This window comes from Perissodus microlepis, chromosome 2, assembly GCF_051167445.1.
Source record: "Perissodus microlepis isolate ML-2025 ecotype Zambia chromosome 2, ASM5116744v1, whole genome shotgun sequence".
In the NCBI taxonomy this organism is placed as follows: Eukaryota; Metazoa; Chordata; class Actinopteri; order Cichliformes; family Cichlidae; genus Perissodus; species Perissodus microlepis.
Window position 1 is genome coordinate 8,471,235 of NC_140462.1, and position 16,431 is coordinate 8,487,665.

The 16,431-nt window shown below is 40.2% G+C and overlaps 1 protein-coding gene across 6 annotated transcripts in view; it reads right to left on the bottom strand.

The window, feature by feature from the left end:
* Positions 1-5,893: 5,893 nt before the first annotated feature.
* frmpd3 (FERM and PDZ domain containing 3) overlaps positions 5,894-16,431 on the bottom strand; it is an 88,109-nt gene continuing 77,571 nt past the window's right edge. For 5 of the 6 annotated variants that reach the window (XM_084943625.1, XM_084943600.1, XM_084943609.1 and 2 more), the window contains 9 exons: positions 15,248-15,379; positions 14,084-14,203; positions 13,726-13,862; positions 13,069-13,195; positions 12,627-12,716; positions 12,371-12,550; positions 12,071-12,206; positions 10,474-11,367; positions 5,894-9,942 (listed from right to left, as the gene is read on the bottom strand). In XM_084943625.1, coding sequence (XP_084799751.1) covers positions 7,142-9,942; positions 10,474-11,367; positions 12,071-12,206; positions 12,371-12,550; positions 12,627-12,716; positions 13,069-13,195; positions 13,726-13,862; positions 14,084-14,203; positions 15,248-15,379 — 4,617 coding nt within the window. In that variant the 3' untranslated portion in view covers positions 5,894-7,141. The remainder of the gene's footprint in view (positions 9,943-10,473; positions 11,368-12,070; positions 12,207-12,370; positions 12,551-12,626; positions 12,717-13,068; positions 13,196-13,725; positions 13,863-14,083; positions 14,204-15,247; positions 15,380-16,431) is intronic. The other variant, XM_084943643.1, reaches the window with a different exon arrangement.

Consider the following 16,431-nt stretch of genomic DNA (forward strand, 5'->3'; position numbering starts at 1 on the left):
GGTCGAAGCAAAGGCTTCACTGCTTAATTTTGTCTACTACCTTATTTACTTTAGGCTACCCTGGACCAATCCTTTATGAGAGAATATCATCACACAATATGTGGCAGGATATGTAAAAATAATAAAAAAAAAAATGTTAATTCGGATTCTTGCTGGTTAAAAAAGCAACCTTGTGAGATTTTTGTGTGACTTTGAATCCAGTTTCGGTACTGTAGTAATATTTTTGCTGACTGATTGAAAGTCTGCACAGGTGGAATTAACAATGGCTCAGTCCATTAAGCGTCCAAGTAAATAGCGTTTGAGAAAATCAGAACCTCACACAAAGGGGACTGTAGTCATGCGCTCTATCTGCTGTGAACAGTTCTATTGTGAGTACAGAACTGTGTTTTTATGTCGGGGCTTGACTGGTGTGTGAAGTCATTGTTGTTTCAGAAAGGAGGCTCATCAAACTCTTAGTTTCAGTCTAATTTAATCTCCAAGTTGATTAAGTCTGGCATGGGTAACTCTGAGTTTTTAATTGCAGAAAAGCTGATCAGAGTTAATTCAAGTTTACCCTCAGATTAACAGGTTTCACCATGGCAATGGATAAATAAAGGGAAGAGACTCAGTTTCAGTCCAGCAGACCAGAAATATCACTGTCTATCACATGACATGTATCTATATATAAAAAAATAAATACATAAAAAAAAAAGACAGGAGAGAAAAGAATGATTGGATCGGCTAAATTTTCATAAATGCATAACAAAGATATTTTTAAATCTAATTATTCAGCTCACGCAGAAAAATGCAGATTGAAAATAAATTTCAATAATATTAATCAAACAAATAAGACACTATAGACCTCTAATTTAATTTAAACACAGTGAGACTTTTAGGTCATTTTCAGATGAAATGAGGTTCAGACTTAGACTTTTCAGACGTTGTGCCTAAATATTTCATAAATTTACTGACTTCATCCCTAACAGGTCGTGGCAGATGGCTGTCCCCTGTGAGCCTGGTTCTGTCGTAGGTTTCTTCCTGTTAAATGGGAGTTTCTCATTCACACTATCACCAAGTGCTTTTATTAGGGTCAACTTATTGTTGGGTTCTTCTCTGTATCATTGTGGGGTGTTTATCTTACAATGTAAAGTGCCATGAGTTTACTGTTGCTTTACTCACTTTAAACTAGATTAATTTTTGTTTTAGAATCTTAAAGTTATTTCAGCATCATGTTCACTTAAATAATATTAAAGATAGTTTGACACACATTTCTCCATCAGTGTGACCGCTTACAACAAAACAAATAATTCTATCAACGATCGGTATATTTATGTGTTTAGATTTAACAGCCATATAAATGTAATTGCTATATATGTGGCTTAAGATGACTTGGAAAAACACATTTTCAACACACTAAATAAATTTTACCCATGGCTTGATTAGATCACTGGAGCTCAATACCATACTGTAATTTTATTCAAACAGAGTAACAGAAGGCAAACGTATCAGAGAAACTGTCTAACAGCTGCCTTATTGTCCACAGAGACACAGTATTAGAAAGATGTAGAATATATATGTTATTCTGAGCTGAAAATAAACCCACGGTGTCCACTGATGACCATCCATGTCCTTTCTTCAATGCCTGATTATAAAAGTGCTCATCTCAAACATAGTAAGACATAATAACAAACTGCTATTTCATGTTTTCAGACACATGAGTCTGTACATATGTTCTGTTATGTGCTTTACACTGACCGTATAAATAAGGAAATGAAACTCAGGATTTCGTAAAGCTGTGTTTTCATGGAACCAGATGGATAAATGTGTACTCTGTGAATAGCATGCAAAGCAAATCAAGCACTCCCCAAATCAGTGTTCGCCCACGTGCCTGCATGTGTGCTGAAGTTTCCTGGACAAGTCTGGCAGAAAGTAAAAAGGCTTGTTCTTCAAAGTGGATCATCATCAACTCAGATTTAATGCAAGTGACGATAACCAAGAAGAGTGCCTCAAAACACACCACAAACTGCAGTATGCTGAATGCATGAAGACCAAGAACAACAAGGCAATGGTCGCTAATGAAAATTGTCCAACATTACCCTGTGTCCATGAAAGTGAGACTGTACACCACGTGAACTTATCCTTCCAGCTCGCAAACATACAATCACCCACACAATCACATTTCATCTGGCCAAAGGTATGTGTCCACTTAACATGCTGGGTAACAGAAGCTTCAGGAAAATGGCTGACACTCTGGATAAATGATATGTTATCTACTCATGCATTTATTTTTCCAAAGGAGCAATACTTGTGCTGCACAAAAAAATGTTGGAGGGGAAGAGTGGAGCGATCTCAGTAATGGAGAGGGAGACTTTAGATGAATAAACACCTAATTTGTCTGCAAATATCTTTTAACAGGAACGTAGCACAATGTAAAGGTGGAAGTAGTGTCTGTTGATTTAATATTGCATTAGCTTTTTGGTACAATTCATCTCAGGGGTAACAAACTACACCTCTTTCCTGGAACTCTTCTCTGTTACTTCCACTGAAAGTTATTGTTGCTGTTGTTTTTATCTTTAAATATTGGCACTTTTGTAACTTCCACAACCTTACTGCATTGTTTTGGCTAATCTGGTTGTGGCCTGATGTGATTTGGAATATTTAGCATTAAGCACAGCACAGGAAAATATATGCAATATCATAGCCATGTCAGTAGTTGGTATTGTGCCAAGTCAGTGCCGTTTGCACTGTTGTCAACATCTGTTTTTAGCCAAAGGCAGTAAGACAGCAACAAGAACCTTTCCTGGTAGTCTTTCACATGGTTTACTCGTTCAGTCATTTTAATGGACAGCCTGGCATTAGCTCGACTTTAGTACGTGCAATGTCATTGTCAAATTCTCTGAAGAAGTTTATATAATATGCTTTATTACTCTTAAAACATGGGTTAACTTGTACACAGACAGAAGACCACACTGACGACAAGATCATTGACAGTAAATAAAGACAGGAATGAATAGGTGCACATAAAGAAACAATGGATCAATCAGGGTGAGCTCTTCGTATGAATGAAGCACAGACTACTCCACACAGTTTAAGCAAAGCAACTGGAACAATGACAACCACAAAGAATGTTTATTATAATGTGGAAATATGCTGATGAGGGAACATTGTCTGATATTTTTGATTATAAAAATAAACATGTCCCATGCTTTATACTCATAATATAGTCTTTAAAATATATGTTTTGCTATTAGTCACTATGTTACATTACTACTATAAATAATTACCATACAGATATGTCTTGTTTTGTCCTATTTACAAAATAGCATAGTGTTGGATAAATCTGAATACAAGTGATGCTTTAAAAGTGTTTCTTTCTTCTTCTTTTTTTAAATGAATCATCTTATTATGTACATTTTCACTGTAAAATTATACATCTCCATACTGAATATCATTTTCAAAACATTAATATATTGCCATCATACCATTTCAGTTTTGCTTCTTTTTTGTACTTTAGAAGTGGAAAATGATCTATACAAATAATATCTTTACCTTCAACGGCCAAAGTGTCTGCCCCTGAAAGTGTAATACGTAAAGGGAAACATGCAGTACAGTGAAGAAGAAAACACTGCTTATGGTTATGGAAATGACACATCAACAGGAAAAAAACTTTTAGAAGAAAGTGCTCATTAAAACCAAGACACCAGTGCCAATGGCCTTCATACTGAAGGTGAAACTCTCATACAAAATGCATATCACAGTATAGGTGTAATAAGTGCCACATTCGCTGTTACCGATGATTATGTTATGAGGATAATGTAGAACCACTCAGAGGTATATTTCTGTAATCAAAGATTTAATCTATTTGAAAAAAGAATTGAATAAAAGAGATTATGTTTAAAGAAACACTTTGATATAATTTAAGTTTTTTTTTTTTAGGTGTGCTTAAATTAAATGTAAATGCTAAAATATTGAACATTTGCAAGTTAGCTTTATACAGCATGTTTACCACTTGACATTCAGCATCCTTACAAGCAGTGTTGTCGCAGATGTTTTCATAATTTACATTTATGTAAAAAAGAGCACACCCTCTTTCAGTTCTAAGATTTACTTATTAGTACATGATAAAAACAATCATCGGGTCCTTACCAGGTGATAAAATTAAGTAAATACAACTCGGTGGTACTAAACCAAAAAATTTTAAGTTCAGTGTCGAGTTCCTGGGGGGATAAGTTAGCACTAGCACAAAACTTAAGGTAAATAGTTAACAACTCTTAATTTCGCAATGTATTTTGCCTTGCCAACAAACATGTTAATGTTTTGGCCTCGGTATCTTCATAAGGGTACTTGACACATGAAATATTAAAGTTTCTTTATTTATTCAAAAAATAAAAAAAACTTAAGCCAAATGCAGAAGCAGCATGTGAAAAATTATGTACACTCTTCCTGCTTCTATAGAAACCACAAATGTAAGCAGCAGCTATGGGCTGCTAATTAGATGTACTTGGTAAACTGATCATCTGTTAAGCAAGTGTGAGCACCTCTGTAAAAGCAGATGTTTTGACAGTGCTCATCTGCAAGATTCAGGTTTGTGATGAAAGGAATCAGCATCGATTTTACAGAAGCAATTAGTGCTACCCATCACTCTGGGAAGGGTTAAATGGCCATTTCCAAAGAATTTGAAGGCTATCATTCAATTATTCAAAAGTGGAAAACATTCAAGAAAGTTGCCAATCTGCCAAGTACTGGACATCCCAACAAATTCAAAGGTCACACTGTGCAATGCTCAGAGAAACTGCAAAAAACCCCAAGAGCTACATCTCAGTTTTTACTGGGCTCAGTTAGCATGTTAAATTTTAAACTTTATGACAGTTCAATTATAAAAAAAACTAAACAAGTAAGTCTTGTTTGGAAAGGTTACCAGGAGACTCTTCTCTCTAAAAAAACATGACAGCATTTGAACAGACCACAAGACCACAGAAGTTTGTCTCTCCATAATTCACAGTGGTGAAAGCCAAAAGCAACATATCAGCATAAACAGGACAGGTTTTGAAGCCACAGGACCTGGGAGTCATTGAGTCAACCATGAACTCATTTATCAAAATATTGTAGAGTCACATGTAAGGCCATCTGTCTGATGGCTAAATTGAGCTGTGCAACATGACACTGATCTCAAACACAGCAGCAAATCTACAGAATGTCTGAAAATGAAAAGAATCAAGGTGTTGCAATGGCCCAGTCAAAGTCCAAACCTCAATCGGATTCAAATGCAGTGCTGTGCATAAACAAATGTAAACTCCACTTTAAATAAGCAACTTTGCAAAGAAGTGTGGGCCAAAATTTCTCCACAACAATGGGATTGATGAATAAGTCAAACAGAAAAAAATCACTTCAAGTTATTCCTGTTAAAAGTGGTTCTGCAAGCTACTGATTCACAGGGTGTTGCTGTTTTTTTTTTCAGACACTGCTTCTACAGTTTGGCTTAGTTTTTGTAAAAAGAAATTTAAAAAAATAAAATGATGACATGGTGCACTGGATTATGTGTTGTTATTCATCTGAGGTTGTTTGCAGTTTATTTTAAGACCTTTTGTGGACCAGATGATTTCATGCTTCCTTTTTCACATGACTATATAATATTTTATAAATATTTAAATTTATATTAACAGGAATAAAACGTTACTGTATATCCAAACTGACTGATCAATCTTATTTTTTACTCAAAACAGTAAGTTGCATTTCCTGTGTATTTTTGTTATTTAGCCCAATTGCCTCTGATAATTGGTAAACGGTTTCACAGCACTTTCTTTTAATAGCACATCCACTACACACGTTAGGCTGGCATAAATTCTAAAGGCTCTTGCTGTAATTTCCAGGAATAACAAGAGGATGAGACACAAAGAAGATTTCAGACAGGAAATGATGTGTTAGTTTTATTAAAATACATAGAAAACTACTTTATGTGTTCTTAAATATTTGCTAGATTGCACAATGTGTAACAGCACATAGAAAGCAAATTTGTTTATATTGTTTCTGAAAACTTAAATAAAAACAGGGGAATCTTTTAAAATTGATCAGCATTCACTTTTAGGAGATGAATTGTGAAAAAAAATAGCGGCGTTAACTCTCTTGGAAACAGCGAATCAAACGTTAAAAGATACAGTTCAACTTCAGAACTAGTTTCAGAGGTTGTGCAAAGTCCTAAGGATAAGCCTACTCACTTGCAGGTGGGTGTGTATAAACTATTGTTAACAATTGGTGAGGTGCAAGTGAGCTATGGATTAGTGGTGGTGTAAAATACAGTCTGTGTTACTAAGTACATTGTGGGTATGCCTTCTCTGCAGCAGAATGAGGTAACAACACTCATTACTGTACCGTGAATAAGATTGTGACTTGAATCTATGCTACATTTTCTGCCCTGAGCAGGTCTGTTTCATACCTGCACCTTTATAGTGAGAGAAAGGGCATGTGTTTATCAGTATAGTTAAATATTTATACTTGTCTTTGAGTGCTTTTCATTTTCCAACACTGTCACTTACATTTTGACTCTTGTATCAGTATTTCACACTGTCAACATAGCTAGCAGAGACCAGTTTGCATTACAACAGAAAATTCAATAAACACAAACACCATCTAACACCATCTAACCAACCAGCCAACCCTTTGGACTACGTACTTTACAGAAGTTGCTATACTTGACGAGACTTCTGAAATATTTTTGTCCAAAGCATACATTTATTTCTGATGTGTTATAATTTTAATAGTTCTCTTGTTTCAATACATTTCAAATATATTCTTCACCTTTTTTCTTCACAAAACTTTATATTATTTGCTAGGTAGACACAACTCAAATATACATTACATATAAAATATTATACTATAATCATTTATGTATATTGTGAATATTGATATGAGGTGATTAGCCCTGTATCACCCAGTCTGTGTAGGGTTCTTATCCCATTGTGCATTAGTTTGGTGTATCTTTCTACTTCATAATAAGATCCACGAGGCTACCTCAGGGCCTGTAAACATGTGATGGAACAGTTGCATTGCAATTTTTACTGAAGATGATTCATTGCACATCTCGTAAAAAATGTAAATAATAAATAAATAAACAATGAATTTGGATAGAGTTGCCACCCACATTCGGGACTGTTCTGATTTCATCTTACTGCAAAGGCAAAGTTTTGATGGGTCGAGTGAGGGAGCTCATGTTATTGGCGTTGGAGGAAACTTGGGGGCTCACTGTTTTTGTCGGTAAGCTGCTTGAGTGCCCCATTGACTCTTCTGCTGCACGCAACAGCAAAGTGTAATTGATGGCAACTTCCTCAACTTTTCTCAACAGCTGCAGCCTTTGGGCTTCTGAACGAACCCCTCTGACCAGTTTGATGAAAGTCTGAGTTAGTTCACACAACACTTGAAAGCTAGCCGTGACAACAGCAAGCATGCGTGTTGGACTTTTTTCAACGCTCGCCACTCTCCGACAAGATGCTCTGAATTCTTTGAAGCGCACAGCCAGCTCCTGTTTGTACTCTGTAATCCGTGAAGGTTGAAGGCGAGCCTCACCCTCAACTTGTGGGGTGTTAGCACAGTGACGCAGGATAGCCAACAACTCATTAGCATCCAATTGAGCATTTAGAAAACCATCAGGCAAGCTAAATGTTTTCCCTTGTAAAGCCTGCACCCGAGCTAGGCTCCCCTCCAGTGTACCGCAGGCTCTCAGGTCAATCTCCTGCATCTGAGGTTCCTCCTCTTCCACCTCCTCTTCGTCCCCGCTGCAGTCCTCGGCATTAAGAACCTGGAGGGTTTTGCTTACGACAGGAAAGGTACGTGAGTCCAGCTCCATGCCTGGAAGGACCTGAAGGGGTATTGAGTATGAAAGTTCATCTTTCTCGCTGCTTTCGTCTGCAGCCTCACACTTCCTGTAGCAAAAACAGAATGAGCAGCATTTGTCTTTGTCATCACTGTCTTCGCTAGGTATGGTCAGCAACACCTCTCCAGTCCCTTCTTTGTTTTCACGCAGTAGTTCCTCTCCCTGAATGAAAAACACACCCTTTTTCCCTTTCCCCTCCTGGTGGGACTGAGCGTGGACTGGCTCTACTGGGGTGGGGAGCCTCAGCCCTGTGGCTCTCACTCTCTCCATCTCCTTCTCGAGACTTTTGGCTTTGGGTTTTACCTCAGCATACACAGGTGTGCTAGTGCTGTTGTCCAGTTCTCCAATGCTGTATCGCCTCTGAAGCTTCTTATATTGTGGCGCTCCCATGCAATCTGTTTGAGAAGTACAGGTGGGCAAGCAGGAGCCATGTTCTCCTCTTGGCTCTCTCGACTCAAGACTTGTAGATCGTATTCGTGTGGTTTTGATCTCCAAAGTCTGAGGTCTCCTCGTAGCACCTTGGGTGTGAGGGGCTTTGGAGACTGCTGGAGGGGTCTTCGAGACAGTTCTCTCTCTACCTCTGTTTTGAGTCTCCGTTGTAGAGCCAACCGGTGTGTCAGGTAGTCGCATCCCCCTACACATTCGCTTGCAGTCACAACTGCGTCGCTGCTCCCTGGAGATCCCTGGTGCCTTAAGGACTGGACTGGAACGGAGCTGGCAGGAACAAGGAGTTCCTGAGGGTACGGGTGAGGAACCTTGGGGCATAAATTCTCCCTGCGATGACTTTGGTTTCAGCAGCTCCTCTAAAAACTCTAGCTCATACTGGCGAACTTTCTGCAGCTGAGCCCTGCGCTCATCTGTTTCTCTTCGCATTCTCGCTGGAAATGTGGCTGAAAGAAGATTTCTAAAGCTCAGGAAGGGAGCACTGCGCTGGGACTTCCCCTTACCGCTGCTCTGTTTCTTCGAATCTCTGGCAGGGAGAGTGGAGACTTTATCTACAGAGTGACTAGGGGTTGTTGGATCATCTAAAATAGGTAAGGATTTCACTGGGAATTTCTGCGACTCAGGTTGTGATTTGTCCTGGGCACCCTCAGTTTTGCTTTCAGCTGTTTCTTTTCTCTCCGCTTTTGGAGGCAAACGAGGGGAGTACTTGGTTTGTATTTGTGGGCTGGGTTTTGCCAAATTAGGTTCTGGTCCTATTTTCGCTGCATTTTCTTTGTTGTTAGCCAGCTGGAGACCTTTGGCTCGAAGGCGCTCATCATCTGTGGGAGACGAGGATTGAAACGCGACTATTTTCTGAACCTGTGGGTCTTTTAGTCTCAGTTGAGATGTAGACTCCTGTTGTACTGGACAAGTACAGAAAAGGTCATCAACTGGCAGAAGTTCTGTAGAGGCTGAAGGCTTCATGGTCTCACTAGAGGCAGTCTCGGCATCTTGGCACATGTTAGAGGGGGAAATCTTGGCAGTGGCAGTTCTATCCACAGACAAGAGACTAGATAAGGCTTTGTTTGTAGGGTCTGTATTGAGAGGTACTGCTGTCTTCCCCTTTATACCATCAGAGAGATTTTCTCTCACTGTCTCCCCAGAAGAATTTACTAACTTTTGATCTTTGCTGACTTGCTCTGTGTGTGAAGCTCCAGAAGCCTTAAGTTCCACAGGTGGTTTAGAAGGGGGCTCTGGGGTGTTTGCTTTGGTGGGTGCTTTTAATTCCCCTTTCGGTTCAATCTGAGTAGTTTCATGATTGCCCGCCTGTTCTGTCACAACACTGAGAACCGCAGAGTCCTGGCTTGGGCTGACTTTAAAGGGAACAGTCTTGCTCAGGATTACCTGCTTGGGTGGACAGCCAGCACGGATCTGACCCACGGAGAAGGCCCCAGTCCCTATGGTCTTTGCAGTGCAGCCAGGGATTGCCAGGGGAAAGTCACGGCGGCAGAGGATCCGATCCTTGTTGATATGGTGAGCCAGCAGGTAGGCCTGGTTCTGGTTCTGTTTCATAGCCGACACCATCTCAGAAACGTCTGTCAATTCAGAAGAGTTGGTCTCATGGCCTGAGTCCAGTGATGACTCAGGTGTAATAGCAGCTAAGACAATCAGGCCTGAAGAGGAGAGCAACACAGTATAATGTTAGAATAACACACGAAATAAAAAAAGAGAACATTTTCATAGTGTTCTGTGGAAACTGATATTTCCAGCTGACTGATAAAATTGTGATAATGAAACTGAAAATCAGTCGGGATCAAATCTATTGCCTCTCTTCAGATAATTTTATGCATCAATGGGTTTTCCACACAAGACACAAGAGTACTGTGGGTTGCGTGTGCACAGCTCTATGAGTGTAAGTGCCTCTATTTTAGGCAGATATAAAAATTTGGTTGGCTTGTTTTTTTAGGCACACGACTTTGTTAAATAGGCAGCTACTGATTCCTTATTGATGCAAAATCTGCTATTTTTTAGATGACTGACAATATTATTTTAAGCTTAATTAAAATATCTTTCTGGTTGGATATTAATGAACTAAAATGATGTATTGCAAATGTATGGTAATACTGTTTACTGGCAGTACATAATCCATGGCCTGTTTTGTACATGTGTATTTTGAGAACAGTGGCATGACTGAGGTTGTTGACCTGCAGTCTGTGTTGGCTGTTGAGGGTGATGGGGGTAATCCTCAGAGGCAGCCAAAGCTTCAAGTGCCTGTAAGGTGGACACCAGAGCGTCATCAAGCTCCTGGGCATGATCTCGGACCGTTCTTGTGGCCACATTATCAATAAGTGTCACAGGCACATCTTCCTTTGCCTGGGACAGCTTTCCAGAGGCGACCGCGGTGCTGGCACTGGTACGAGCCTTCCTCCCTCTCTTTGGGTCATCCTCATCAGAACTGTTGTCCCTGAAGCCAGGTGGTGGGGCAGCAATGGCAGGTGGTGGTGGTTGCAGCTTCTCTCCACCGCCAACTGCCTCTTCCTCGTCCTCTTCTTCATTCCCAGGTGGTGGTGGTAGAGCTGTCAGGTCAACAGCTCCTCCATCTCGGGAGGCACAAGTACTGGAGCAGTGTTTCCCAGAGCTCCCACTGCTGTTCATTGCAGGTGAGAGACCCTCTGCCCTAAGCCTGGCTTTGCAGGAGTCACAGAAGTATCGTGAAGTTTTCTGGGATTGACCCATTGTTTGTGCTCGGATTCTAAATCCAGCATTCTCCACTACTGGGTTTTCTAAAACTCCGGCTATTTCCTCTGTACTTTGCTGGGTGGGATCTGACTTTGTGCGGGGCCGTCCGGGTGGCTCCTGTGAAATAAAGTTCTCATTGATGTCGAGTTCTGCTTCGGCATGCGTTTGGAGATCCTGAAATTGTTGTTGTTCTCGAAGGTGGACATGACACAGGCCTAGATGCTGAGGTTCTGCGGGAACCACGGCCCTTGAAGACCCTGACTCCCTGTGCGAGCTTTCCCTCTCGTCTCCTCGTCGCCCTCCACTTGGCAAGCTGGCTGCCCCAGAGCGTGGGTGCGCATGGTAGGAACTTCTGTAATCTGAGGATAGAATTGTCAGAGGAGTGGAGAGTTTGAGGAGTTAAAAACTAATGGGGACAGAGAAGATCCAGATGGAAAAGCAGGCGGCAGCTGGTGGTCACATGGGGATTATTTATTTCAAAAATGAAAATTGAACGTTGAAGTTTGTTTGAAGTTAGAAGGTTAGATTCAGTGGGATGTGATGATAGAATGGTACTGTTCTTCTTTGATGTAGACTAAAGGTTGATACAGCAGATGGAAGCAGATCTGTTCATGTCTGGACAGCAAATGTTTATGATTACAGCAAAAATACATTTCAGTTAATCAGTTTCAGTTAATATTTTGTGTAAAAGTGAAATATGGACTACTATTTTTCCAAATGAGTCAAGATGGAGATGGGAAGAGAGACAGCAGAGGGCGCCATGGGATGGGATTTCCAGGATACCCTGGATAATCAGGTAATGATTTCAAGCAGCGTCCATCAATGTCCATGAAGACTGAACATAATGAAGGCTGCCAATTTCCTGACATGCAGTGTCTAATACGAAACTAGAAGAAAGACACTTATACGACTCTGAATGTGTGATGTTGTTCAAATTAAACTTTTAAGGAAACAATGTTGTATTCTGTAGTTTTAAATTAAATCTTTACTTGGGCGTGGGCATGTAGTTCAGCATCAACATGGCATTTTGCAAATGAACAATAGAGGTTAAAAGTGACATACCTGCCTTGGTCAGCTGCGACTGACCCGGGGTTCTGAAGTAGATTGTACGTTTAGGATCTACAAAAAGCTTGAAGTAACCAGAGATGAGGCACGCAAAGTTACTGGCATCAGGCCATTCCATGAGGAGAACAAGTGGCTGTAAGGGAATGTCACGAAAGAGAATTAGGAGACTTAATAGGGGACAAGCATAGACCTTATCAAATTAAACTGTTGACCAGTGTATACTAAACAATTGTGGTATTTCCGAAGTTAAGTTTTAAACTATTGTAATATGAATCTTTTGGCACTTTGTAATAATACCTTGGCCTCATGGATTGTCACCTCGACACGAGCCACTCCCTGGCTCTCACGGTAGAGCTGGATCTTAGACACCCGACTGAACTCGGCCAAAACCGTTGTGAGGTTATTTTTCAGATCAATAACGTGACTGATGCCATGTCGAGGACCCACCAACAGGGTTGTAGCTGATTGTTTCTCCTCCTACAGAAGAACACAGCAACTTTACCATGATGGATGGATGGACATTTTACAGACGAATGATCCAAAAATGTATTACCAGTCCAACAGTATGGAACAGTATTCCACCAAAAGGTGGAAGGTCATTGAGCACACGCATGTACTGCAGCTTTCCTTGCAGTGGAGGGACCTGTCAACAGAATGATAAAGAAGAATCTTTTAATAAAGACCAGTCCTTCTTTAGTGCTCCATACAGCCTCTTAGGGGCACTCTTGAGCCACAGTTCTTTCTAATAAACTCTTATGCAACAGTTACATCTATAAGGATGAAGAGCTTGTCGAAAGGAATGATTATCAAGCAGACATAAAGATTCTATACAATAAACTAAGATCCAGCAGAGGTTTTGAATTTGCATTAATAGTAATCAAGAATATGGAGCATTTGCATGCATATGCATATAAAATCATCCAGCAAGATCCAAGCTATTGCAGTCATTAAAATGGTTCAAATTTTTACTGATAAAATGTTTTATATGAAGAAACCTTGTTCCCCGATGGTGGTGGATGCTGGTACGTCTTCAGCAACTGAGACAGGGATTTGCACACGTTTTTCTCCTTTACGGTTGGAAGTAGAGTAAGTGGAAGGAAAGGCTCTAGACCCCACTCTTTTCTGTGACAGGGAGAAAACACAAAGGATAGCAGAAGTGTACACAAAAGACAAACAGAGTGGCATGCAAGAGTACAAGGAAGATGTCATAACTGCAGGAACAAAGAAGTTTTCTTTCATCCCATGGGAAGATGTAGTGAGCCTGGCTGACATCTTCTACCAGCCCTGGTTTGACATGGCTATCCTAAGTCTATTACAAGCACATTGAACCTGTTCTGCTTCTGTGGTTGTGATAGTCGAAGCTAATTACTTGCTAGGTCGAGGTTTCGAAGAGTAAGTGGGCAAGTTGAGGGAGGGATGTAATTTCACAAAGCAATGGCTTTCTTTTTTTCATAATGACCTGCAGAAAATGATCCTTGAGTAATTTGAGTTTTTAATACTGCTGGGATTAATTATTAATCATTTAGATATTGTTGAATGAACAAACGTCACTAAGGGACTCAGAATGGTTAATGAGGTTAAGAATGCAATAGATCAGGGTTTTTTTCCCCCCCTCTATAATTTCTGAAAACGTCACTTTTTTGTGGACTTACTCGACATGCTTGAGGGAGATCTTCTGATTGGGCCTTGCAGAGGACACAGTGATGTAAATATGAAGTGCGGCCAATCGTAACGTGACGTCTGATTTCCAGTCCATGCCAAAACGCTCCTTGATGACATCGTTGCGACTCTGTGAGGACATGATGACACATGCTCTGTATAGTGCTCTTTCCAAATTGTTTTTAAAATGTATTATTGATTTGTTTCGATTTCCTCATATTCCCAAAGAACAACTGCAAGAAAACTGTTTGCTCTGGCTCAAACAGCACTTTGAGGAGATGGCCTGAGATGGAGATGAAGTATCATGACTGTTGAGATCTGTTTTAATCTTCCTTTAATCCAATGCTTTACCTGTATATAAAGGTACTCAAATGCAGCAGGGTCCCTTCTTAGCAAATCTGCAGGGTCCTTGGGAAAGAAGCAAATGCGGAACAGACACTTCATCCCTTGGAAATAGGTTCTATGCACCACCTGTGGGAATACAATTATATCAACCACATACCAAATAACTCTGATTTTATTCACATATTGCAGTATCATTTTCATTTATTTCATATTTCATTTATTCATTTCAGTATCATTTAAGTGAAGAGAGAAGACTGATGCATCATGAATGCATCATCAATCTGCACTATCTTGGCATTTCACAGTGAGTTCTGTTTATGTGTCATTTTAGTCAAGGTGTAGTACTGCAAAAATGTTTAATGATCAAAATCACCTGCTGAAGTTCAATACGGGGATCAAAACGGAAAAATAGTTATTTAAGTGACCTTAAACGTGGAATGGTTGTTGGTGCCAGATGGGTGATCTGAGTATTTCAGAAACTGATGATCTACTGCAGGGGTCTCAAACTTCAGTCCTTGAGGGCCGGTTCCCTGAAACTTTTTTATGTGTCCCTTTTGCAACACAGAGAATAATCCAAAAAAAGAGAAATTATTCAGGAGGTCTGTGAGAAAAAGTGGCTTGTTGATGCCAGCGGTCAGGAGAGAATGGCCAGACTGCTTCCAGCTGATAGGAAGGCAACAGCATCTCTGAATGGACAACATGTCAAACTTGTGTGGTCAAGAACAGGGAACTGCAGCTACAATTTGCATGGGCTCACCAGAATTGATGAGAAGACAACTGGAAAAAGGCTACCTGGTCTGATGAATTTCAATTTTTGCTCAAACAATCGTGGGAACCTCTGGTGTAGCAGTAGGCAATGCTGCTTCTCAATAACAAGGGCTGAGTTTTAATCTGCTGGTTATCTGAAGATATTGGATTTATTGGTAGGGGAACATGTCTTATCATGTTCATTTAAATGTAGCTATAAAAGGGCGTCTCTTTCTAGATGTCCTTTGAGGCAGCTACCCGAGATGATCTGTCAAAAACTTTTCAGTGCCAACAACCTTTGGTGGGTAGGCTTTTGTTCTGTTATTATTTGTTAACACAGGAAATCACTTTTAACATAGCATGTATAAAATTTGAAGTGTTTTTAGACAAGTCTTCTACTTTTTTTCATTCTAGGTTTCTTACATGTGTCAGTGGCTGGTTCTCCTGCAACAGATGCAACTTCTGATTCTGGTCCAGACCACCTGCCTCCAACACCAACGCAAAGTGCTCGATGTAGCGCAGTGAAAGGCGGTCCTGCAGGGAAGAGATCACATCCTGGAGGAAATGAGATGGAAGCAGATGAGAGACTGGGATACACTGCCTCAGTAAGAATACATTAAGCTACAAGAAATATGAACATTCATTGTACTGAAGCTACTTTTCACCTTGAACCCTTGAACCCCCCCTCCCTCCATGTTTATGTGGTGCATTTTATCATTGTAGTGAGTATTTTCACTCAAATCTCTGTGCTTTGATATTATGTTTTGCCATTTTGTGCAGTAGAGAGCTTTTATAGATATTCTATATTCTGCACAGTGATTGCAACCGATTTAGGAAAATAACGCCGGCACGTTGGAGTGTGCAGGGAAAACATTTTACCTCTGTGCAGATCAGTATCTATGAATGATGTAGAGCTTCTTGTATCATCTTTCTAAAATGCATTCCTCACTGCTGGCAATGCCTCAGGATAAGGTTTCATAATTTCTTCGCACTCTAAGTTGCACGGACATGAAAAAAGGAGTCTAATATAGTGATGTTACTGCATTTTGGTAATGAATTTTTATATGGACTCTTATTAACAACTGCAAAAGAAAAGCAAGTACACTAAATGCTTTGCTGCCCATCAAGAAGTTAGTTGACTTGTGCTGATGTATTCCAATAGCTGTCCCTAAAAGATAAGCAGTTTTAATGCTATTGATCTATGTGCTTTGCATTAAATGACGCTTGGGGGAAGCCACACTATCAAGTGAAGGAGCCACAGAATGCAGCCGAAAACACCGCAGGGAAGCTTCTTTAGTTGACAGATACTCTAATAGCCATACAAGTAGGCATCCTCTTGTACCATTGATTAAATCTGCGGTATTGTATTATTGATCTGAGCTTTCTTATTATGCTGAAATTCCATTTAATTAGGCTGACAGGAGAGAGCTTCCGCTATCTCTCCTTTAAAGTGCTTCTGAGTTTTCTTTTTTCTTTTCTCCCTCACCCTCCATGAGCAGAAGAGAGATTTGTAAAATCTAATAGAGTCCATTTAATGAGTCTGCTCGGAGATGTCACACTCATCTTAGAGGCTGACATAGAGACAGAAATGACCTCTGTCTGACTGA